A 27,123-nucleotide genomic window follows, 5' to 3' on the forward strand; every position below is an offset into this window, starting at 1 on the left:
GATTATTCCATTGCCAAGATTCAGCTTCTGTGAGTACAGCAGGAATCTAGAAAAAAAAAGTAGGACAGCTAAGAGCTGACATTTTTGAACAAGTTATGAATATTGTGAAATGTTTACCATCTAACAAAACGACCTCTCCAAGTGCTCATGGCAGCGTCTCTTTTTCCAAAACAATCAAAATGAAATGTCAAACATAAAATCTGACATGTATGAAAAAAAAACCTAATAAAGGAGGACAAACTTCTACGTAACCTGTCCTTTTACCACCAGTTTAAAGAATTTTTAAATATGTTTTTTGAGGTTCACTTACAATGTTAATAAAGTTTTTTAAAGAAAAAAACCCTGATATATTTGAAAAAAATATTTGCATAAATATATATATAGGCTGAATGATCAGCTAAAGAAATTGCATGGGGAAAAGTAGCAACTCCCTGTCGCCATAGAGGGGATGCATTGACGTCACTTTCCCACCGGGACACGCCTCCTCAGCCAGACTGAGCCAATAATAACAACGCTATCTCACGACCAATTCGTACGAATTCGTACGAGTGATAAAAAGGTGGCGAATTCGTACGACCTCACTCGTACGAATTTGTACGATTTGTCTAAACCCATGTGATGGGTAGGTTTAGGGGCGGGGTCAGGGGTAGGTCATTCGTATGAATTCATACGAATTGGGCTATTCGTAAAATATGTACGATTTAGCAAAAATCTTACTAATTCGTACGAGTGAGGTCGTATGAATTCGTACGAATTAGCCACCTCGTAGAATTCGTACGAATTGCCGTGAGATCAGGCTGATAATAACCAACTGCAGAACCGTAGAAGCCCTTCAGATACAAAGTGATTTGCGCTATACGCTGGCCAGAGCAAAGTAGGCGGAGTTTTTAAAACTTTTAGCGAGAGTTCTATACGTCTAGTCATGTGATTGTTGTTCCACCTTTCGTTCAGCAGCAAAATATGTATCCGTCTCGTGCTAGGAAGCAAGCGACTGCACCTGACGAAACTTGAATTGAGATATGTCTCCATGACAGCTTTTCTCCCGATGTCCCTACACAACCGCAAACTTGTATTGTATAGCTCCAGAAATTCCGAGACACACAATACTAGCTGTTCATCCATTTTGCTTTCCACGCTTGTTTGGATGCCCCGTTTCTATTGGCCGCTCAGGTAATTGTCACAGAGCTCAGCGGCAAAAGTTGAACTATTTTGTCTATTTTGTCATCTTTTGTGTCTACGTCTTCCTATCTGCACGCACTCGTTACAGTCAGCAGGACACCGGGATTTTTCCTGACTGACTGCGGGGTTGTGCACACGTCAATGCTGTTCCCTTTCAAGGGAACTCGAGCTGCGTTTGAGACGCGGTGGGAACGCTCTGCGTGATTGCGTCGTGAAGCACGTGTATAATCAGTCCAATGGAACGAAGGAACGTCATCAGTGACGTCACCGACCAGGAAGGTATAAATCACTCTTGAGATCAGACCAAACTAGCTTCTGTGTCTTAAGCAAGCGCTCTCTGTATATCTGTCCCTGTCATATTTATTGTTGTCTGTCAACTCAATATATATATATAAAATGGCGAATAAGCAAGAATACAAGCGTTGTGTTGTGCCCTGCCCTCGTTTCATCACGGGTGGGGACACACATCTGCTTTGTGTTTTTTGTTTGGGAGTGGAGCATGCCCAGTCAGTTCTCGAGGGAGCTGACTGTGAGCATTGCGTTAAGCTGTCCTTGCGGACGCTCCGCTCTCGCCGGGCGTTCTTTGAGGAGGACGGTTCGGTTCTCGTTCCCCGAGGTGCGGGTCCCGCTGCTACCGAGGCACAGCGGAGGCTTTCATCTTGGGGTTCGCATATGGATTTAGTAGCGGGGTTTGAGACGGGCCCCGCCCTTTCTCAACCCTTACCTGCTGAATCCGGTGCTTCAGCCCAGGAAGGAGCCCGCTCTGCGGCTTCTCCTCCCCAGGCTGAGGCACCAATGTTGCGGCTATCCAGTTCTGAGGAACTGGATGTCGTGGAGGTTGAACATAATATTGAAGACGAGTGTTCGCCAGCTCGTATTTCTGGGGATGAGGAGCTTATGGAGGTTTTAACTCGTGCTGTTGCCAAGTTAAATATTGAATGGCAATCTGATGATGTTGAAACTGTTTCAAAAAAGAGTCTTTTAGATGAACGTTTTTTGCCGTCAAAAACACGACCTCCTCGTCGGGAACTGACGTTTTTTCCCGATCTCCACACTGAGGTGTCGAGATCGTGGATTAAACCAGCATCTTTCAGAGTGCATAGTCCACAAACACTGAACTATAGTAACATTAAAGATATTTCCCACTATGGTTATTTGACGATGCCTCCGGCGGAAGAGACGCTTGCGAGCCATCTCTCTCCCGAGTCATCGTCATCACTGAAAGCCCCGACGTTACCCACCAAGCCATTAAAAGCCACATCTATTATGGTGGGTAAAGCATATGCGGCAGCAGGTCAGGCAGCAGGATGCTTACATACTATGTCAATATTACAAGCGTATCAGTCTGACCTGCTGAGGGACATGGATGATTGTGAGGAAGTTAGTGCTGACGCAATTCGAGAATTGCGTCGGGCGACAGATCTATCTCTCCGGGCCACCAAGGAGACGGCTAAATTGGCCACGGAGCGCCATTTATGGTTAAATTTGTCTGATATAAAGGATAAAGATAGATCTGTTCTTCTGGATGCCCCGCTTTCGCCTTCGAGTTTGTTCGGCGATGCTATAAATTGTGTTGTCGATAGATTTACTGAATCTAAGAAACAAGCGGCGGCATTCCAGAGGTTTCTTCCTCGCCGATCCAGTGTCCCAGGGACTGCTAATGTTAAAGCAGAGCAGTCCCGACCGTCTACGAGCTCCTCACAACAGTAGCATAGAGTTCAACAGAAACAAAGCGTCGCCTCTCGGGCTCCTCCACAGTCTGGGGAGCCCAGGGGGCGGCCGCAGTTTAAGTCAGTTAGAGGTAGACAAGATCTGAGGACTGTTCTCTCTAATAAGGCTTGGGACAAGAAAAAGTCCTGACGCCCCAGGTGTCAAAATGTTGAGGGTGGTCCTCTCGGGGGAGGGACGGTTTCGAGGAATCGTTTCTCCTCTGCGCCCTCTGGGGGGCGGTTCTCTGAGGAGAGCCGCAGCGCTGCCACATCGGTTGTTCCCTGCCGGTTCGCCGTTTCAGGGCACCGAGGTGTCAGCGTCCCCGTGCGATCCTCCGAGGAGGGTCGTAGAACGGTCAGTTCGGTTGTTCCCTGCCAGTTCGCCGCTTCAGGGCACCGAACTGTCTGTTCGACTAAATCCAGAGGCCAGTCTCGAGAGGCTGGTTCCCTTAGCAGAATTTCTGGTAGCGTGGAAACTTCTACCAAATATTTCTCAATGGGTCCTGCATATAGTGGAAAAGGGTTACAGAATTCAGTTCGGTTCGTGTCCGCCCAGATTCCAAGGGGTTCTGCCCACAGTGGTGGACTCCGAGCAGGCTCTGGTTATGGAGCAGGAAGTAATGACGCTTCTTCGAAAAGGAGCTATAGAAAGGGTCTCTCCTCCCAGCAGAGAGTCAGGGTTCTACAGCCGTTATTTCATTGTTCCAAAGAAGGATGGGGGGTTGCGTCCTATTCTAGATCTGCGTCAACTAAACCGCAGAGTTCAGAAACTCAAGTTCAAGATGCTTACGCTCAAACAGATTGTATCACAGATTCAGTCCGAGGACTGGTTTGTGACAATAGACTTGAAGGACGCATACTTCCATGTATCGATTCATCCTCATCACAGGAAGTTCCTGAGGTTTGCTTTCGGGGGCGAAGCATACCAATATCGGGTTCTTCCCTTCGGCCTAGGTTTATCACCCCGCACTTTTACAAAATGTGTGGATGCAGCGCTGGCTCCTCTGAGACTCCAGGGCATTCGCATATTAAACTATCTAGACGATTGGTTGATTCTTGCTCAGTCAGAGCAGATGGCAGTTCGGCATCGAGGTGTCGTTCTGGCTCATATAGAAAAGTTGGGGTTACGGCTCAACTCCAAAAAGAGTGTGCTCCTCCCAGCAGAGAGGACCACTTTTCTAGGAGTAATTTGGGATTCAACAACAATGCAGGCACGTCTGTCTCCTGTACGAATATCAGCGATTCTCACAGCCGTAAAAGGGGTAAAACTAGGCCAGTCACTCACTGTCAAACAATTTCAAAGATTATTGGGGCTCATGGCAGCTGCGTCCAATGTAATTACTTTTGGCCTTCTGTACATGAGACCTCTGCAGTGGTGGCTCAGGACCAAGGGGTTTTCCCCGAGGGGAAATCCGTTTCGCATGATCAAGGTCACGCGGCGATGCCTTCGTGCTTTGGTCATGTGGAAGAAACCTTGGTTCCTCGCCCAGGGCCCAGTGTTGGGGGCTTCTTGTCGACGCGTAACGCTTTCGACAGACGCTTCCCTCACGGGGTGGGGCGCAGTCATGAGCGGACGCTCAGTGTCAGGTCTTTGGCAGGACCATCAACTGTCTTGGCACATAAATTGTTTAGAAATGATGGCCGTATTTTATGCTCTGAAATACTTCCTGCCAGACCTGAGAGGCCACCACGTGTTGGTCCGCACGGACAACACGTCGGTGGTCTCATACATCAACCATCAGGGGGGTCTGAGGTCTCGACTACTGTGCAATCTGGCTCATCAGATCCTCCTATGGGCCCAGGGGAAATTACTGTCCCTCAGGGCAGTATATATTCCGGGGCATCTGAATGTAGGAGCGGATATTCTGTCAAGGCAGGGGCTGAGGCCCGGGGAGTGGAGGCTTCACCCCGAGGTGGTGGAGCTTCTATGGAAGAAATATGGGCGAGCCCGAGTCGACCTTTTCGCATCATCAGACTCAACCCATTGTCCCCTTTGGTTCTCCCTCACACATCCAGCCCCTCTCGGACTGGATGCAATGGTGCAGGTGTGGCCGAGGCTACATCTGTACGGGTTTCCCCCAGTATCTATGCTCCCGGGAGTTCTGGAGAGAGTTCGCCGGGAAGGGGCTCATCTACTGTTAATAGCTCCGTACTGGCCGACCCGAGTTTGGTTATCGGATCTGGTGTCACTTCTGGACGGCTCTCCGATGGAGATTCCCGTCAGGAGGGACCTGCTGTCCCAAGCAAGGGGCACAATATTTCACCCTCGCCCAGAGTTGTGGAAGTTGTGGGCTTGGCCTCTGAGGGGGCCCAGCTCATAGAATCTGGTCTCTCGACTGAGGTCGTTGAGACCATCCTTCAATCCAGAGCTCCTTCCACAAGGAAACTTTATGCTTTGAAATGGAAATTATTTTCTACTTGGTGCAGAGATCGTAATTTGAATCCTGTTAACTGCCCTATTGGTACAGTTATCGATTTTCTACAAGACCGTTTCTCTGCTGGATTATCTCCTTCCACCTTAACCCTCTGGGGACCAAGCTGTTTTTGGGGCCCTTGAGATGTTCTGACATGCTCTGACATTTGTGCTTTTTTCAGTTATTTATAAACATGTTAATGGCAAAGGTGTAAATTCACTCTATATAGCACAAACAGGCCTACCATAATATGCGAGCAACATGTATGTAGATGTTTGTATTTTTAAGAGAATAATGTTTATGCGTGGTTATTTAAAAAAATAAAAATGAAAGTTGCTGAAATAAGACCACAAAACTCATACAAAATATGTGCCCACAAGACTTTTGACTAATGGATGTTTTCTCTTGGAGTTCTAGCTTCAAAATTATGTGAAAATAGTCTTGCTTTATCGTTCACAAAAAAAAAATACATTGATTTAAATGGTGTAAAACAGGTTTTGCTTGGAAAGCCAATATGCGAGGGGGAGGAGTAGTTTACACCTTAGATTACCCAGTCCCACCCACTCTGCATAATGACTCTGCATAATTAGCCATTCATTCAGGTGTGACACTGACTGAGCCACAATGCAAGGACAAAATAGCCTATATATTTAGAAGAAGACTTATATTGACCATTTAAGATTTTGCTTACATCTATCTTGTAAATATGTTTTGCTATTTTATTAAAAAGGTTACAATTACAACAATAATTAAAATTTCAGCAATATTTCTGCAAAAAAAGTACTCTTTCTTTGTAAAAAAAAAAAAAAAAAGATTATAGGCCTACATTTTATCATATGTATTCATTAGTTTGAATATAGCCAACATTGGAACATCTTAGTCTATGACTTTATTTTTGACAAAATAGTATTTTATATATATGAGCAGAAAAGCTTATTTGATGTGACAGTATATTCTACAGTAAAAACTGTACCCAAATCTAGTCAACAAAATGTTGTCTTTCATACTTCGCCTGACTGTAACGCAGTAACTGTAACTGTAAAAGCAGTTTATTCTTTCACACACAGACGCGCGATTCATATTTAGGCTAAACAGTCTTTACAAATATGTACCCTTCATTCATCTCACAGAAACGCTATTCATATTATAGAAACGCGATTCATCTTTTTGTTTACATAAGCCTACAACGTTATTCCATAACGTTATTCCACATTAACACTTGAGAAAGGATAACTTAGCCTACCTCACTCCTCAGCGGGATCTGCTCCTCATATCAGCACGGAAAATTTTCTCCATAAGGTAGGCTATATTATGCCTCTTTGTTTACAGCTGATGTGGGGGCGTTTCACAGACTGAAATGGTTCTCAGAATTTGCGTTTGAATAGCACGCGCTCTCCGGGGCGTGGTCAAATTACTTTTGAATGGCTCCTAATGAGCTCGACTGGAGTCGCTCTCTTTTTATACAGATTACAGAAGCTGATAATATTTGTTTTTTATATAAATTACTTCATTTAAAAGCTGCGATCTCAAGCTTTATGCCCGTGGGTCTGTTTGCCTGTTTGACTGAATTTTCGCGGAGTTATAGATAATTTTCGAACGCGTTTCAAATGGGAGTTTACTGACAGAGAGAAGGCAGAAATAGCATCATGTTAGTTTTTCTTTATTTGTCAAAAAGCAAAACACTTTATTTGTATTGTGAGTATACAGAAAAAAAATAGAAACTGAACAGGATCGATTGATGTATTACACGAAAATGAAAGATCAAAATTAACAGAGCATTTTGTGTTTATTTTTCATTGCTAAAAAAAAAAAACGAGCAAAACGCGCGGGCGCGTTTTTGGTCCCCAGAGGGTTAAAGGTGTACGTAGCGGCTATATCTGCATATCATACCCCTCTGGCGGGTACTTCAGTTGGGAGAGATCCTCTAATTATTCGTTTTCTCCGTGGCACTTTGAGGTTGAGACCTGTATTGCACTCTAGAGCACCGGCATGGGATTTGGCCATTGTACTGGAGGGTCTGGCTTTGGCTCCCTTCGAGCCCATTGAGGAGGTTTCAGAAAAGTTCCTTACTCTAAAAACTTTATTTCTTCTTGCTATTTCCTCTATCAAGAGAATTGGTGATTTACAAGCCTTGTCGGTGGCTCCATCATGTCTGGATTTTGCACCTGGTATGGTGAAAGCATTTATTCACCCTAGACTGGGTTACATTCCTAAGGTCCCTACTAATGTTGGGGGCCCAATAGTGCTGCAGGCCTTTTATCCTCCACCATTTAATACCCCAGACCAGGAAAACCTGAATCTGTTATGCCCTGTGCGGGCGTTGGATGCTTACGTCCACAGAGCTGCCCTGTGGCGTAAATCGGAACAATTATTTGTCTGCTTCGGAGCACCTAAGAAAGGTTGCCCTGCATCAAAACAGATAATGAGCAAGTGGATAGTTGAGGCTATTTCACTGGCATATGAAGCGGCCGGACAGCCTTCACCTTTGACTGTTCGGGCCCATTCTACGAGGAGTATGGCTGCCTCTACGGCTTTAATTTCGGGAGTTTCCCTTCTAGACATTTGTAATGCGGCAGGATGGTCCTCTCCGCATACATTTGTGAGATGTTATGACTTGGACCTCTCCACTCCTGGGGTCAGGTTGCTTGCTTCTTAGTATGCTCATGGTACTTCATACAGAACAGGCACATCGTCATTATGGCTGAGTGGGTATGGGGTTCCCACCGCGTCTCAAACGCAGCTCGAGTTCCCTTGAAAGGGAACGTCTCAGGTTACGTATGTAACCCTGGTTCCCTGATAGGGAACGAGACGCTGCGTTCGCCTGCCATACTTCCTGCTTGCCTTGATCGACTTGCTTCAGGCTTATCAGAAGCTAGTTTGGTCTGATCTCAAGAGTGATTTATACCTTCCTGGTCGGTGACGTCACTGATGACGTTCCTTCGTTCCATTGGACTGATTATACACGTGCTTCACGACGCAATCACGCAGAGCGTTCCCACCGCGTCTCAAACGCAGCGTCTCGTTCCCTATCAGGGAACCAGGGTTACATACGTAACCTGAGACGTTTACATTAGGGTCTAATCGGGTTAGAAAATAAATGCTGTCGAGTCGGACTCGGGTCTTTTTTTCTCGGGGGTGCTAAGGGTGGCTTAACAGTTCCGAGGGGGTGCATCAATAACAATAATATTTTTTTAATTATTGTTTTATGTTTTTTATTTTACCTTAAATCTCTACATTTAAAAGATCACATTGTAAACTGTACAGTTATTAAGCGCGTTATAAATTTCTCTGAACATCTTTATTATTACCTTATTGAACACTCCTGTTCAACCTGTATATGCTCCCAATGAGCCAAATAATGAGAAAGAACCAAATTGCTTACCACAGCTATGCTGACGACACACAGCTGTACTTAGCCCTATCGCCCAATGATTACAGCCCCATTGACTCCTTGTGCCGATGCATTGACGAAGTCAACAGTTGGATGTGTCAAAACTTTCTTCAATTAAACAAAGACAAAACTGAAGTCATTGCATTTGGAAATAAAGATGAAGTTCTCAAGGTGAACACATACCTTCACTCTAGGGGTCAAACAACTAAAAATCAAGTCAGGAATCTTGGTGTGACACTAGAGTCAGACCTTAGTTTCAGTAGTCATGTCAAAGCAATAACTAAATCAGCATACTATCATCAAAAAAATTAGATGCTTTGTTTCCAGACAAGACTTAGAGAAACTTGTGCATGCTTTCATCACCAGCAGGGTGGATTATTGTAATGGACTCCTCACTGGCCTTCCCAAAAAGACTATAAGACAGTTGCAGCTCATACAGAATGCTGCCGCTAGGATTCTGAGCAGAACCAGAAAATATGAACATATCACACCAGTCCTCAGGTCTTTACACTGGCTCCCAGTTAGATTTAGGATTGATTTCAAAGTTTTATTACTGGTATATAAGTCATTCAATGGCCTAGGACCTCAATACATTGCAGATATGCTCACTGAATATAAACCCAACAGATCACTCAGATCATTAGGATCATATCAGCTAGAAATACCAAGGGTTCACTCTAAGCATGGTGAGTCTGCTTTTAGCTATTATGCCAGCCGCAGCTGGAACCAGCTTCCAGAAGAGATCAGATGTGCTCCTACAGTGGTCACATTCAAATCCAGACTCAAAACACATCTGTTTAGCTATGCATTTACTGAATGAGCACTGTGCCGCTGTTCGTCCGACTGTACTGTACTGTACTGTATTTCATTTTATTTTTCTAAACTGTTTTAATTATTCTTATTTCTTTTTATTATTTTAATTTCTTCTATGTAAAGCACTTTGAATTGCCATTGTGTATGAAATGTGCTATATAAATAAACTTGCCTTGCCTTATCAAAGCTTTGGATCAACAGCCTTTTTTTTGAAAACTGCAGACTGACAATCACATAGATATATAGGCATCTATGTATTTATCATGTCATGGACATTTCCACCTACTGGCCCGAACAGACAATTAGGGCTTTAAAACTGCAGTGAGCTAAATCAACCAGATTTTTGCTAAATCGTACATATTTTACGAGTTGCCCAATTCGTATGAATTCGTACGAATGACCTACCCCTGACCCCGCCCCTAAACCTACCCGTCACTGGGGTTTAGACAAATCGTACGAATTTGTACAAGTGAGGTCGTACGAATTCATACGAATCAGTCACATTTTACTCACTCGTAAGAATTTGTACGAATTGGTCGTGAGATAGCGTTGGCTAAATGAACGTACGCGTTTGTGCTTTTAAAAATGCGAACAAAATGGAAAAGAGTGCAGTGTGTCAAGATGTGTTTTTAAAACTTTAAAACTGAAAAAGCAGACGAGGCATCAAGACATCTGTTTAATGCATTAGCTTATGTTTTGATCACAAACAACCTCTTTTTCATCACCACTAGCCTAGCCTAGGGCAAAGAATTTATATTAAGTGCAAGAATTTATATTAAAATTTTTACCTTGACACAAATATCTTCACAAATATTAGGCGAATTTGACAATAATCAGGGACTTAAGCCACCAAAGTAGCTACTCACCAATTGCAGATTACAAGAGGACAATGCATCTGTTGTTATCTTCTGGTAAACTCGATCTGCTTGTCCAGCCTTGTTATACTAATTGTGCTGTTATAAACTATTCTAACTCAAACTTTCTGGGAAAATGTTTTAAGATAAAAACTGAAAGTTGACACTTCATGCGCTCAACTGTCACAGCTTTAATAACATAGCGGAGGGAGAGGGGCTATCAGACTCCGATGGTGAATGACAAAATAACCTTATAAAGTTCATACACTACACTACATAGTGTGTAAGTGCATAGTGTCTTTTGGGACACAACTGATGTCTTGCTTTACAGGCAGTCATATACAAATATTTTGCCCGTGTGGCGTCACAAATTCCAAAATATCCAAACAAGCCTCTTTTGAGCTGGGTTAAATAAATGCTCTTTTTGAAATGAGAATAACGTTTTAAGCCATAACATTTGCAGGATATCTTGATGGTGTAAATACCTTATATAGCCTATGTCAAAAGTTCATGGAATATTAGATTTCTTGTATAACTTTTCCATCTTTCAGGGAGGGAATTTTGGCCCTGTGATGAAGGGGCACAAGCCAGCCGCCCCACTAAGTTTCTCTATGGTATTTCCCATTCATTAGACAAAAGGAAAAAGGGGCCAACCTTAAAATGTATGTCCCTAGTCACTAGCCTTCTATCCAATTTTGCTTGACTTCAAATAAGTTCTTCACAAATTTAATTAGGAATCGGCATCAGCGGGGATTTATTCAGATCTTGAACCTGATCCTTGCTCCGTGTGATGACACATTACATCCTCGTGTTTCTACCATGATGAAATAGTAAATACCGTGAAATGGCTACAGACCATAATTTAGAGAGGAGATGACAGAAGGTTGGACACCTTTGCCAGCCATTCACTCAGAAACCCCAAGTATTTTGACATCTTCATTGTGAGATGAATGAAACAGGTGCAGCCATGCTACGGAAGTGCTCACATTTCACTCTGTGAAGTAAAAGTTGGATTTAAATGGTAAAGGGTACTGGGATTTACACTTTTTTAAAAAAAAGAATAAATGTCAGCGATAACCTGAGCCTATTTCTATTTAAAGCAGAGGGTGAAAGTGTAGCATGTGAAGTATTTTAAAATTTTAGTTGTTTTTTACACTTATGGAAAGTTAGCTAATTTAAAAAAGCTGTGAAATGACATTATGCTCTTTGCTGTAGTTCTCAGGAGCCACACAAACATGTCACTGTGACGGGGTGTTTATTCAGAATAAGAAATTGTGTCCCAGATCTCTCACTGGATCGCTGTCTAGATAGAACATGCTTGAATACTTCATTTCCACACATATTCAGATAAATGTACCCAACAATTACCTCTGATGGAGATGTCGGTATCATATTGAGATGGATCGTTGCGTGATGATGTGGGTCTACACTCAGGTGGATCAATGAATGGTCTGGGATTGAAAATGGAAGGATGAGGGCTGGAGAGGTGCTCGGTTGTATTATAGCACTGTGCCCTTTCGGGATGGGGCCTCTGGCTCTTTTTTTAAATGAACTCCTTTTAACATGCCTCAGCAAATAGATTTAATTGATTTTCCCCTAGCACTGTGATTATATGGGCTTGGTATAAATATTTTGCAACCAGTCCAAAATGCGATGCAGTGTGCTTGTTGCGCCGTTGCACCTGGTTTTTAAATGTCAGCTAAAGCAAATGTTGGTTGGGCTGCTCTGAGTGCAACATAAGCCACAAAAACTTTGAATGTACATCACATAGAACATTTAAATATTGCACAGTTAGTTACTTATCATAAATATAAGGAATATTTGAATTACTATGACTGTGGTTTGTAGGCTAAAAAAAGAATAAATGAAGACTAATTTCCAATGAAACTGGAAAATGAGCTAGAGAAAAAGGAAATTAAAAGAACTATAAACCATAAACCATATTTTTTTGCTTGAATATGGGCCTTTTTATTTAAGAAATCCATATCTGTGTCTGGGATCTAATCAATAAAATGTGTTAAAAAGGATTGGAATGGAAAAGCTCCATTATAACTGGGCACAGGGCCAGGACGGGCTGCAGCATTTTTCCATGTGGGTCTGAGGATCTTGATATCCTGCGAAATTGGGTGACAGACCATGATGAAAGCAGTTATTTCACTCAGAATTTGGTTCAGAACACCATCATTCTGCTTATCATTCCCGTAGACCAAAACCAATGAGACAATAGATGAAGAGAAACGTCTCGGGTTACGTATGTAACCCTCGTTCCCTGAGTAGGGAACGAGACGCTGCATCGATACTCGATACTTTGGGGAATGCCCTCGGCATGACGCGTCTGAAGTCTGTAATGGAACTATTCCAATCTTGATTGGTGCTCGTCACTCGTGACGTTGCATGTGACGGTGATCCGGAAGCTATAAAAGGGCAACGGAACATAGCCGTATCAGCTTTTAAAGGGTCGAAGCAAGTCGTTCTCAGGAGCACGAAAAGTGTGGCCGAGAGATGCAGCGTCTCGTTCCCTACTCAGGGAACGAGGGTTACATACGTAACCCGAGACGTTCCCTTTCGTAAAGGGAACTCCCGCTGCATCGATACTCGATACTTTGGGGAACGAATACCCACGCCGCCACACTGAGAGACCCTGCCCTGGTGTGAAGCAATCTGGCACACTCAAGACATGAGAACTTGTGAACCTGGTGTAGAGGACAGATCCAGACTGTAATGTTTGATGAAGGTGTGTGGGGAGGCCCAGCCAGCGGCATCACAGACCTCTTGAAGAGAAACCCCTGCTAGCAAGGCTCTAGAGGATGCCACTCCTCTGGTTGAGTGAGCTTTTATCAGGAGAGGTGAAGGCAGATTGCGCACCTCGTAAGCTGAAGAAATAGCCTCTACTATCCACTTGCTAATAGTCTGCTTGGAGACCGGGGAGCCCTTCTTGGATAACCCAAAACACACAAACAGCTGGTCCGACTTCCTCCAGCCCGAGGTCCTATGTACATAGGCCTCAAGAGCTCGGACCGGGCATAACAAGTGTAACTTAGCTTGATCAGCCGACACATGCGGTGGAGGATGAAAGGCCGGAAGGATTATAGACCGTGCCACATTTGTGGGCACCTTAGGCACGTAGCCAGGTCTAGGGTGGAGAATGGCTCTCACTCTGCCAGGAGAGAACTCGAGGCAAGAGGGAGCCACAGATAGCGCCTGCAGGTCGCCAACTCGTTTCAGGGAAGTAATAGCGAGCAGGAAGGCTACCTTAAAGGATAAAAATTTCTCAGACACCTTATCCAGGGGTTCGAAGGGTGCCAGGGATAAACCTTCGAGGACCACTGCCAGGTCCCACGTGGGGACCCTAGGCTGGATAGCAGGCCTCATCCTCCTGGCTCCACGAAGGAAACGAATTATGAGTGGGTGTGTCCCCAGCGTGCCCACCCCTAAAGGCGTGTGGAAGGCTGATATAGCCGCCACATAGACCTTAAGCGTGGACGGGGAGAGCCCGTCAGAGAAACGATTCTGGAGGAACTCCAGTACTGAAGCCACTGGGCAGTTAACTGGGTCCAACTGATGTTCTCTGCACCATAAAATAAAAATTTTCCATTTAAATGCATAAAGTTTCCTCGTGGAGGGGGCTCTAGAGTTTACAATGGTCTCAACAACCTCGGTTGAGAGACCAGAATTTATGAATTGGTCCCCCTCAGGGGCCAATCCAGTAGCTTCCTGGGCTACCGCCAAGGGTGAAATATCATGACCTTGGGCTGAAGAGGGAGGACCATCCTGATCCGGATTCACCGCGGAAGGCCTGCCAGAAGGGCCCAGATGTTTGGAAGCCATATTTGGGCCTGTCAGTACAGGGCCACTAAGAGTAAGCTGATCCCGTACTGCTGAACCCTCTTGTACTCTAGAACCCCCGGGGGCAGAACAATCGGGGAAAGTATACACAGACATGGCCTCAACCATGTCTGTATCATGATATCCAAACCCAGCAGAGCTGGAAGAGCATGGGAGAGGTGGCGCAGAAGGTGGCCGTCCACATAAAGGGGAAACAGGAGCACCTCTGACAAACCGACCTCCATCCCGGCTAAAGCCAACTTGGGGTGGAGTTCGAAATCCCCGGGCTGCAGCCCCTGCCTCGACAGGATGACTGCCCCCTCTTTGATCAGAGAGACCATCGACATAGTGTCTGTCAAAAATAGAACCTAATGGTCTCTCTGAAGTTTCCTCAGACCCGGTGTTTCCAACACAGGTACTAGGAGCAGGAACCATAACTTCCTCCCCATGATCAGAAAACGAGGGCATGTGCGCGTAACTCTGGTCATGCGGAGTGGGTTCCCTCTCGGGGAAAACCCATTGGTCCTGAGCCACTACTACAGGGCCCCCATGTACAGCAGGCCAAAGAATAGTATGTTGAACACTGCTGCCAGCGAGCCCACTCTTTAATAAGGTCACGTAGTGGTGGCCTGGCCTAGCTTGATATTCATGACTATGGTAAGGAAGATGAGTGTCTGAGCTGGAGACAATTGTGCCTGCATCATGACTATAACCTACACCGCCCCCAGGAATCGGTTTCTCTGAAGAGGCACTGGTGATTTTTCCTAGACTCTGAGCCATATTCCCTAGCACCTCACGAGACTCGAAACAACACCTCGGTGTTGAACCGTCTGCTCTAGTAGTCAATGGACAGGAATGAGGATGCCCTGAAGACCCCATGGAGCTAGGACAGTGACCATGCATTCCGAGGAGGTGCGGGGATACAATACTAGGCCGAATGGAAGAATCCGGAACTGATGTGCTTTTCCCCCAAAAGCAGATCTCGGAAACTTCCCGTGATGGGGTTAGAAGGGAATGAGGAGTTAAGGGCCTTGTGGATCTATCACGACAGACCAGTCCTCGGAGCTGGTCTGACTGACAGTCGGAATCTTGAATCTGAACCCCCTCGGAGGTTGATCCATTACCCTGAGATCCGAAACAAGGCCTTACTCCCCTTCCCTCACAGGAACTATGAAGTACCGGCTGTAGAACCCGGGCTCCCGAAACCGACGAAGAGCTCACCTTGAGGTTTCCTTTGTTAAGAGAGACTTGACTTCCTGTTCCAAGAACCAACCCTGCTCGGGGCTGGCAGACATGTGAACCACCCTTAGTAGATAATATTTTTATATTAGCTCCGCTGTAAGCAGGACCCTCCAGGCTATATTTCGAAGACCCCTCGGGGTGTCTAAATATGCTATTATGGGGACCAGTCCCTCGAGACTGGCCTTGGCTAAAAATGTTCAAATGGTTTCGGTGACCTGAAGCAGCTAACTGGCAGGAACTAACCGAAATATGCTCTCTACAGACCTCCTGAGAGGCGGCGAACTCGACAGGGCCGCAACGTTTCCGGGCAGATACTGCGATTTGTGTTCGCTGGAAGCCGATGTGTCCCGAAGCGCCATCGGCGGCGGGAAGTAAACATCGATTTCCTAAAGGCTGTATAAGGGGGCGAGACTCCTGTACTCGCTCTCCTGGGGGAACGGCCATAAGGGTCTGCGTGTTACGACAAGACCTCTTAGTTGAAGCCATCTTAGCCCGAGAGACAGTCCTCAGACCTGTCCTCGATATAGAGGGCTTCATACGAGAATGTCTCTTCTGGCCCCAAGCCTTATACGGGGGGGCACGAGAGGAAACCTTCTCAAAATATGTTGAACTGGCGGCTGTCCCCTGAGGCTGCCCCCTGGCAGCAACCCCATGAGACCTAGATTGACAACTGGGGATAGCTGATTGTCGCTCTGCCTCCTGAAACCTTTCAACAACGGTTCTCGCCGCGTCGCCAAAGAGGCCAGAAGGTGAAAGGGGGGCATCGAGAAGGAAAGCCCTGTCTTTCTCCTCGATCCCCAAGCGATTAAGCCATAAATGTCTCTCTGTGACGACTATTGCTGCCATAGAACGGCCAATAGCACGAGCCGTCTCCTTAATAATACGGAGAGATAAGTCAGCTACTCTACGAAATTCAGTAATACCGTTGAGTGAGACCTCCCAGTTATCATCCACCTCTTTGAGGAGGTCAGCCTGGTATGCCTGTAATAACCCCATCGTGTGTAGGCATGCACCGGCTCGACCCACCGCCATATAAGCTTTCCCTAACAAATTCGATGTACGAGATTTGGAGGGAAGTGTCTGAGCTATCAGGGGTGACGCAACGTCAGGGAGAAAATATTTCGCAAAATATTCCTCAACCCGAGGCATCACCCCATAACCATTCTCATTAGATTCCCTAATAGATGAGTAAATATATACATGGGGGGAAAATAATTGAGATGAACATGGATTTTCCCACGATCTCGATACCTCAGTATGAAGATCAGTGAAAAAGGGAAGGCTCTGACACAAAGATTGTGACTGGGTCTGCAGGAAGCGCTCATCCATTTTATTTTTCTTAGTCGCTTCCTGCTTATTATATGGCCATTCAACGTTTAATTTAACCACTGCCCTGGTCACAACCTCCAGCAATTCCTCAATAACGGGAATATGGGGTGGCGAATCCCCATATTTATGTGATTCAGTGTTGATAATATCTAACCCCTCGGAGCCAGATAAATCAAACGCTGTGTCTTTAACACGGTCGGAAGAAGCCGCAGCGCGGGCTTCCGAACCGTGCGCGAGACCAGTGGAGCTGGTTAATAAACACTGAGAAAGGGTCGCAACCGTCTCAGTGTTATCTGCCAGCTCCACGTGCGAATCCCATGCATACAAGCGGCGCGCTGCCTCAACAGACGCGGGACCTGATGCACTGGAAACGCGAGCCTGATCTGATTGATCGAACAAGCTCAAACGGGAGCGGAGCTCTCTCATAGATAGCTGAAAACAGTTTGCACAGACAGCGCCCTCGAGCACTGCCCGTGCATGCTCCACTCCCAGACAAACAACACAAAACGAGTGCGTGTCACCCTCGCTCAAATAGCGCGAGCAAGGGGACGCACACCGCCTGAGTCGTTTCTCTATATTCGCCATATATATATTGAGATAGACAAACAACACCAAATAAGACAATACAGTCACACAGAACGCTTGCTGAAGACAGAAAGCTGATACGGCTATGTTCCGTTGCCCTTTTATAGCTTCCGGATCACCGTCACATGCAACGTCACGAGTGACGAGCACCAATCAAGATTGGAATAGTTCCATTACAGACTTCAGACGCGTCATGCCGAGGGCATTCCCCAAAGTATCGAGTATCGATGCAGCGGGAGTTCCCTTTACGAAAGGGAACTATAGTTTGCCAAACTGGCAAATTTCAAATTTCAGATTTATTTTTAGGTTATGCGTACTGAGCTAATAACACTTATTTTATTGTTATTTCATTTCATCTATCATTTATTGTTAAAGAATAAATGTAAAACACATTTAATTAAATAAAATATATATTCATCAAAATTAAGTACATTTAATTTTTATCTATTTATCTCAGTCAAATTTTACATCAGAAGTACCGGTAGGTAGTCAAATAATTTTAACTTACTTTTTTGTGGTACTTGCTGAAAAATTAATAGAGTTCCCCGAAATAATATCTTTGTGGAATTAATGGATTTAGCACGCTCAAGTTTTGACAAAATGTTCTTCCCTTCTTGAGATCCAAATAATCCCCCTGCCACAGTTCACTTGATTTACCTGGCCATAAACTATCTCTCTGTCGGACAAGGAATCTCTATAGCTTCTCTTCTCGCTATGAATAACCGTTACTCCACACATTTGGCCCCAAGCATGTTTTTGACAAAGACACACACCGTGTGGAGTTTCACCTGAATAACTTTTCCACATTTTTGTACCAGTTTATTCAAGGTTTCTGAGTCACAAAGGAACAACAACAGGCTTTAAATGAACCAGCATCTTTTATTAGTGCCATGTGATGAACCAAAGAATGTTCCATAATGAGATTCCCAGCCTTCCTTTAGAAATATCAAGGGCTTTCTTACCAGGGGCTGGAGCGGGACCCCTCAAACACCTCTCCTACCCCGATCCCACATTATCAGCCCTCATATTCATAATCACAACCACCGGGATTCCTTATAAACACACCATATTATACATAAAGGAGATCAGATGTGATGACGCCAGAACAATGTTGAGTCTCGAGATTGTTTAGTTGAAGTAGCTTATGTCCAATTAGCAAATTCTGCATTTGGTTTTGTGCTATGAGCTTTGAGAAAAGTATTGTTTACTTCAACCTAAAGGCATTACCATTCCATTATTGATTAGAAATAGCCTATGTCTTCTCTTCAGTCAAGTTGAACAGAATGATATTAAATCCCCGTTTTCCTCAAGGGGATCTCCAAATGGTTGAACTGATGCATGAGGAACTATAAAATAACTATATCATTTCTCTCCGCTCCACATTTCATCAGGAATTGATTTTGGAGTGCTAGAAGGTAATTTGGGCTTTAGAAACATGTTGGATTTTACACTGAAACTCTCAATGAACAGCACAGTTTCATATTGACTCTGTGTGACGCTATGTACATATGTACAGGTACATTTTCCACTGGCCTTTGTGTTTGACTAACCACATTCATTTCTACAAAAGTGCCTTGCAAATTCAGATTCTGTTGGTTTTACTGGCGGTTCCACAGAAACAGAGAAAACACGATGACTTCAGTGTTAGAGAAATGAGGCCAGTATGGCCGGTTTCTTCAGCTCTGTAGCTGAATATGTTCCAGTCTGTTCGAACTCATGGGCCCGTCAGAATAGATGTCCCAAAAGTCTTTAGTCTGTTTACTCATCACAGCTGAGCAAGATGCTAAGAAACATACAAATCCAGACAGGTAGCGACGCCGCAGCAAACGCTCGAGCAGAGTTCTGGTGTGTGTCGAAGGACGCGGTGGAGTCAGACCAAAGTCTCACCTTTGCAGAGTCCTGAAGAACAAGAAGAGAAAGTATTATCAGTCTAGTTTAAAATGGGAATTGCAATCTACACTACATTTGCATTACCCAACAAAAATATTAATGGCTTCATGTAAGTTTGGTTATATTCACACCAGGGTCAGAAATGAGCTTTTCCATTAAGGGGCAATATTTGCCCCATGTGCATTCTGCGCCTGCGTGTAAGTAAATATCTGTCTACACCAGCAGGTATCAATAGTCTATTTTCGTCATTCAAAAAGAGAAACCGAAACTAGGACTGCAGAAATACAGCAGTGCTTGCTTCCCATTTTGAATATCATGTCATATCAATACCAATATCATCTTCATTCCAGTCGGCTCATGTTATTATGAAAATATTTGTGCATTCGAATGCTCAGGTAAGATGACGTAAACTTATAACAGCCTTCTGTCTGTATGTCTTGACTCATTTGCTCGCTTTCATCACTTTCGCTTTTATTCTCGTTCGCTAAGCTGAACAGCCAATCAGAGTTCTCTCTTACCGATGGCCTGACGCCGATGTTGAATTTGACCCAAAAAAAACCTACGCCGTCCGACTAGAGCCAACGGTCTGGAACACACCCAAAAAATAAATAAGCCAACCGATGCTCAAAAACGGCCCAACTTTGCCTGACGGCCGACCGTCAGCTTGGTGTGTCCCGGCCTTAAGAGGGTCAAATACACACAGAAATATGTCAAAATGTCCACCTTAGTGAGTATTAATGTAAACACAGTCAACGTAAGCACTGTGCGTTGTTCTTCACTCACTAACACACACAAACTCTGAAGAGGATTGACGCTCCTCATTTGGTAAATCAACCTCACAGTGAAAGCCCTGCACAATTAATTACATTTAGTAAATTATTATTTATTGTTTGCTGCATATTTGGTTGTTTTTAGTTGACTATGGGTCAAATAAAGTTATTGGGGAAAAAAATCCTGTTTTTAAATATTGCTAAGGCTCTTTTGATAAAAATGCATCAACCGAAAATGAACAAAAGGCTCTTTGGTCAAAAAAGGTTCCTGACCCCTGCTGTAAGAGAATCCCCATTTGCCATTTTATAAGGGCATAAAGCTCTAGAGAAATCAGCCCAACTGTGCAATCTCTCAGCATCACAGATGAAATACCTCTTTATTGCGTGAATTTGGAGCCACACGACAATCAAGGTAGTTATCAGCTCAAACAACCGAACTGCTCTCCATCTCTAACCCTCACCTGTGTGGGTTTAGCTGGGCTCAGAACGTTCTGTTCGGTCTCCATGGTGACAAACACAGGAGTCGTCCGCCGGGGCCCTCTGTCCGTCACAGGACTTAACCGCAGCACTTGGGGGGGAGTGGGCGTGAAGTCCATTCCATTCCCAAACGTCAGGAGAGAGTTCCCTATTCATGTAACAGACAAGACATCCACAGCTCTGAGTGAAACAGACATCATTTCCATCCGCAACTGCTTCTGTTATCAGACGCCTATTTGAATTCCGAACTGAGAAGAGCTTGGCGCTTTCGGGCGCTCTGTATTCTGCTCAGGCCACACGGCTGCACCTGCCTCTCCACATCCTCTCATTAACTCACAGATGAGTGGCTTGACCAAACATCACTCTCATCCGCTCACATCGCTCACTCCGGGAGCTGCCATTTGGCTGTCTGAGGAGTTGCTTCATGTAAGAGATCTCTGTTTGAACAGGACTGAGCAGAATATTGCGGCGGAATCGACTGTTTTGATGAATTGCTATATATAATACATACGGGCCTTCAGAAACGCAGGAACGGGACTGGAGAAGTGTGACTGAGAGGGGGCTGGATATCAATCAGAGATTCATTAATGCTTGCGGCTTCTGACATACATCAGAGAGAGCTTTGCACTTTATATAGCTCTTCACATTTTTAAACGTCTCTAGCCTGCTCAACATCAGATGCCAAACTGCAACAGATGATCTAAATATTGGATATTTATGGGGTTTTCTTCTATATGGGCACTGTGCATATTTAGAAAACAAACTCTCACACATTTCATTTGTTGAATTGCAAATGTTTGGTGTCAGTAAGATTTTTGTTTGTTTGTTTTTTGAAAGAAATTAATACTTTTATTCTGCAAGGACACATTCAATTGATCACAGGTGACAGTAAATCTTTATAATGTTACAAAATAAATGCTTTTGGTTTTAAATAAAAAAATATTAAGCAACTGTTTTCAACATTGATATTAATCAGAAATATTTTTTGAGCATCAAATCATCATATTAGAATGATTTCTGAAGGAATAATGAGTAATCTGTCATTACAGAAATAAATTACATTTTAAAATATATTTTAATAAATACAAACAGTTACTTAAATTTTAGTATTATTCCATAATATTATGTGTTTCAGCCTTGGTGAGCATAAGAGAATCATTAAAACATGAGTTCAAATGTTTTAATGTTCTACAACATAAACAAATATTCTTACCGACCCCAAAAATGTACTTTTATTTCTCTTTATTTTCTTAGCACATCACATGTCTCATATCTCAAGCTCTTCACTGACACTATTGAAGTACGCTTAGTTTGTGGTCGTTTAGGACTGTAATTTATATAAATATTTTTTATATATGAATCATTTTTACACAATAAATGTTGAAATAGTTCACTTTCTCTAAATTATCATAGTTTTAAAAGTGCAATTAATATTTTAACGATGGATTTTCATATCTCAACAATTAAAGGTGTTTGAAAAGTACAAAAACATTAATAATATGAAAACATGTGATGTGTATAAAGAAGAGAAAATAAATTAATAGGAAATCTGTGAATCTATATAAAGCCCATTTATTCTGTCAGGTTTCAAGAACATTACTTTGGTGTTAAAGGTGAGGTGAAGGCAAACCCTTTTTTCACCAAGAATTATTATATTTAATCTTTACAGTTCTTATCATAGTCCTACATGGATAAACCCTGTTACCGAATAAATTCCAACACAAACCACAAACAGACAATCTGAAAAATGGTTACTCTTCATATGTTTAAAAAAAATGTCCCTGGTACTGCTTAAGTGGAGAATCAGGATACAAGCGATGAGAGACCGATAGGGGATTTCTGAAATGTTATGTCGTGCAGAGGCAGGCTGACAATTTGGTTTTCTGTGCAGTGGGGTTGAACACTAGTTTGATGTGATCCAGTATAACAGAGAACGTATGACTAATGGTGCAGTGAATACCAAGAGGAGATTCGATAATGTTCTGTGCTGCTGTGAAGGACATTCAACTTTAATATAAACTTCTACTTTAAAGAATTAAAAAGTTTATGGGCAGCTAAAAGTAATTTAAATGCATTTTCCCTCATTGCCAACAGCTGTGGCCTTCATTTGAAAATCTGCACATGCTGTTTTAATGCATGTAATGTTTAAAATTAATTTCTGAATTTAAAGTTCAGAAACTTTGGACTGTGATAAATCTGTTGCACCAAAGGGTTTAAAACAGAGCCTGTAATTCTGTCCTGACATTACTATATTGACTAACAATAACCATAGAGTTCTCATGCCAGACTACACATGCAACGTTCTTTCACATATCAGATGTTCATGACTCGAATATGACGGCTGATACAGATGATTTACAGGAGCAGCATTGACTCACTTAGACAGACGTTGTCTGTGAAATAGTTCAGGAAGTCATTGCACTGATCTCTCAGATTCCCGCTGGCTGAACACGAGCACCAGGGAGACACGTTGGATGTGGAGTTGTCCACGTAGTTTGGGGTGATTGAGCTGCCTGCAATACCAAACGGCCTGTGTGAGCATGGTGACTTTTGTGATTTACATTAACATGATCAGTACACAAAACAGCATATATATATATATATATATACACACATATATATATATACATACATATACATACTCACACTATTTTATATATATATATATATATATATATATATATATATATATATATATATATATATATATATATATATACAGTATATACACTATATCCATTTCCATAAACATAATGAATTTATACTGTACAAACTGTATATTCTATCCCCGAACCCTAATCACAGTCCTGACAGAAAACGTTCAGCATTTTTACATGAAAGAAAGAAAGAAAGAAAGAAAGAAAGAAAGAAAGAAAGAAAGAAAGAAAGAAAGAAAGAAAGAAAGAAAGAAAGAAAGAAAGAAAGAAAGAAAGAAAGAAAGAAAGAAAGAAAGAAAGAAAGAAAGAACATAATTTAGTATGATTTATTAGCTAATAGGTACTTTCCTCATGGGGACCAAAAAATTCAGATTTTTATTCCTGACCAATTGTATTGGTCTCCTGCATTCATATATATATATACACACACATACAGTATATACTGTATATTTATATATATGAAAAAATAAATACACAGTATACATATAAAATAATATGTATTATAATAGTATGTATTATACATTTCGAAATCAAATTTCCGGTCAAAAGTATGTTTGTCGAATAAAACATTTTTGTTTAAAAAGAGATTTATTTATAGGGGATTCTGTTTGCTCAATATATATCAAATGAGCGTGAAGCAGAACTAAACAAACAAAAAGGGTTTATGTAACAAAAAGCCTCGTAAAAAAAATATTGCTTTCAATGTTTTATTGGGAAGTGAAATCAGTCTCTCCATGACTTTGAAAGTGCCTGGGTAGTTTTATAGTCTCTCACCACAGACACACAGGTGTCCCTGTGTTTCTTTGAGCAAGGGAATAACAAAGGTATTACACTCTAAATTAATTACACAAGCCTTGCTCTGTTTTAATGGACATGAAAAAGAACAGCCACAATCACATGAACATCCTTTGCCATACTGACTTGCAGAACAATTATAGAATACACATTTAAACTACTTGCCTATCAGTCCAGTGTAAGCAATAAGACATGCTGCATAGTTTCCCTGCTTGCAGCCGCTGGCAGACTGCTCTTCTGGCTGGCAGTCGTACTGAAACTGGGCCAAACGAGACCTGAAGAATAAGCACAACTGTTATGTATGGACAGCAGCCAAGTAGACAGAAACATCCTAATAAGTGTGTCAGCCATACTGACATACTCATGAAGATGATCACCAACATGGTCTCAATCTGCTTCTCAACTGGTTTCACTTCACAACACATTTTAAATTAAACTGGACATCAAATGGCATCCCAAAACAGAAAAAAAAAAAGAGAAAGAAAAATCACAAACACAAGTAAAAACAATATGGGCAGCATTTCCCCCCACTTTTAGACTTTATATTTCGATTTTTCATAATTCACAATTTTACAGCAAGTTTCTCCCCTTTTTTTCCATGACACTGCCAGCGACCTGCGACCAACCAGTTGGTTTAAATGCCAACATCATGACAACAACTTTGATAAATAGTCATCATCATAATCATAGCGTGCTGCTTTTCTTGACATTATTCACTAAGGCATCTGAGTCAGTAAATCAGTTATTGGAAGAGAAAAAATGCTACCTCACAAACAAATATTATTTTTCAAAGCTGAACTAATTAGATCCTCTCTTTAATACCAATGAATCATCAACAGATGGTTTTCTTTCTGTTATTTATAGTGATGCCTGTAACACTGATGTATACTACTTGAGTATCCAGAATAACATGTCATTTATATGTCAATAAAGTCTTGATGAAGGGATTGAATCTGACTTCATCTAACTTGCTCTGGTCAATATTTAATGCAAAATTATGAGGTTTTATCTGGCACGGTTTTACCAGCCTAACTTCTAAAACCCTCTTATAGCTTTAATTTGTCTGTCCGGTGGCCATTTATACAGACATGGATTACAAGGAATGTGAAGAAAAGCTCTTTTCTTATCGGCTGTAATACGTGAGTACTCTTTTTTCTCTAGAAAGCTATGGAAAAGCCAATGCTTTCTTTGGCCTGAGAAAAGAGTGCACGCAAGGTGAGTTTTTTAATCCCGCCGCCCACATGGTACGTGGCTGTCCAACTCCAAGCCCAAAGAGAGGAGAGGCCTCCGAAACTGACCTGCAAACATAGTCGGCCTTACAGATCCTCATCTGGGAGAGGCAGCTGGGTTTATCTTCTCCCTCATAGGAGCAGCTGGGCACAATGGTCTGTCGCCGTCTCTCCGAACAGGCCATGTCGCTGCAAGGGCAGAACAGCAGCTCGTGGGTGTACTCCGGAGGCACGCGGTCGAAGAACCGCCTCAGGGCCTTGTTGCACCTTGATTGGTTACACAAACCCGACTTGGTGGATGGCTTGATGCATGTTGACACGTACTCTGTGCGCAGTTTCTGGCACACATCGTCGATGTTGCAAGCTTTGGCCGCATCCAGGCAGCGGTTCACTGTTGTCATACCGACCTCAGAATCTGTGGAGAATTCAAATGTTTCTCAAATTCAATCTTTAGGACTGACTGAAGTGATAACATCAGGTCTGTTTGGTCACACAGTGTAGTTAATATCCAGTTAGTCTCATCCTCATAGTATCAACCAAAATTCTGATGACAAAATTGGTTTTCTGTACAGCCAGTGGAGGAGAATAAATTATTTTTGCCACATTTTTTATTACTGTGCTATGATTCATTTCAGATAGACTTGGTCTAGGGGGGTATTTGATTTGGTTGAAATCGTGTTCCAGTTATGTTGCGGAAATCAGAAAGCCAAATCGTCACCACCTTTCTCCCTTCTAGCCCTGGCCCTGGTTGTAGTCGAGACCAGAGTCCAGGCCGAGACCTGAGTAGGTTGAGTCAGAGTCAAGAAGAAGAGGGTCGAGTCCAAGGCAAGACAGAGACCTGAAGAGGGTCTGAATGATTCAGACAGTTATGGAATCACTCTCAAATCTGAAACAAGACTAAGGGTGCTTTCACACTCGATTCAATTGCTTGGCTTGAGTTTGATTGCTCCTCCCACTCCCTGCTACCATGAGATTGTGTTCACACGGTATATTTGAGTCCAAACCGCTGTACATTTCTGTCATTAAAGTGGCAGCTGTTTACCCCTGTTGCTATGTAATGACAAAACAGGAGAAGGCTGAGAGTTGCTTGCCTCACTTTTGTACTTTGGTTTTTGAACGGCTGGTTTTGGTCAAAAAGAATCTGTACAGAATAGCTCTTGCATCTTATGTGGCGCAAATGTTCTACAAAAGAATGCAGGAGTCTATTTCTCCTATGCTTGCAGTGCGTCAGTCACACTTGTCAGGAATGTGAGTGAGAACACCCACAAACACACAGTTTTACAGAATCCTACGTCATTAAAGGCACACTATGTAATTTTTCGCCACTATAGAGGTTGTTTATTCAAAACAAAGACGTAGCTTGATGACGCCTTGGTACTCGCGGTAAATCAAGAAAACGAGATTTAAACAAAAAGACTAACTGTGTTGAGCTGTATAATGAATATATCCAAATAGTTGCTCACCTGTCTAATAAAACAAATCATATATTAAAGCGTCTTTGGTGTTTCCATGGTTTCTACAAAATATAACCCGAAATTGAGGGTAACGCAGGTATGATGTCATTGATAGGCAACACACGGACATGGTCCATGTCCTGGTTAAAACTGTTTATTTCTCTGGATTTAAACATTCTTAGAAACATTTGGGATAATGTAACTACACAAATCAACAAAAAAATATAACATTGTTCTAGAGGTTTTTGAATATTTTGATCCAGAAGTCTTTCATAGTGTGCCTTTAAAACTTCACTTCTGCCATTTAAGCACTCAAAGTCCAAATGTTCCAGAGTTCCCGATAAGACGAAGATCATGAAAATATGGTCTTGGTGCCATCTCATCGGGTCTCAAATATTATAACACAGGTCAAAGGTTTAGCTAAATAATGTTGCATGTCCATCATGACATTTTGACTCATGAGGTGCATCAGACAGCATAACTATCACCATTCACCGACACAGAGTGAGT

At 42.8% G+C, this 27,123-nt stretch overlaps 1 protein-coding gene and 1 long non-coding RNA gene across 2 annotated transcripts in view; one reads left to right on the forward strand and one right to left on the reverse strand.

Moving 5' to 3' along the window:
• The window catches only part of LOC309504606, a 384,924-nt gene that overhangs the window by 164,052 nt on the left and 193,749 nt on the right, over positions 1-27,123 (forward strand). The window lies entirely within an intron of this gene.
• gfra4b (GDNF family receptor alpha 4b) overlaps positions 18,201-27,123 on the reverse strand; it is a 64,178-nt gene continuing 55,255 nt past the window's right edge. Inside the window, exons 4-8 of the mRNA XM_082177748.1 lie at positions 25,229-25,574; positions 24,092-24,205; positions 22,857-22,987; positions 20,463-20,626; positions 18,201-19,240 (exon numbers count right to left, since the gene is read on the reverse strand). Coding sequence (XP_082033874.1) covers positions 19,100-19,240; positions 20,463-20,626; positions 22,857-22,987; positions 24,092-24,205; positions 25,229-25,574 — 896 coding nt within the window. The 3' untranslated portion in view covers positions 18,201-19,099. The remainder of the gene's footprint in view (positions 19,241-20,462; positions 20,627-22,856; positions 22,988-24,091; positions 24,206-25,228; positions 25,575-27,123) is intronic.

Source organism: Leuciscus leuciscus (assembly GCF_965113295.1).
Source record: "Leuciscus leuciscus genome assembly, chromosome: 8".
NCBI classification, from domain to species: domain Eukaryota; kingdom Metazoa; phylum Chordata; class Actinopteri; order Cypriniformes; family Leuciscidae; genus Leuciscus; species Leuciscus leuciscus.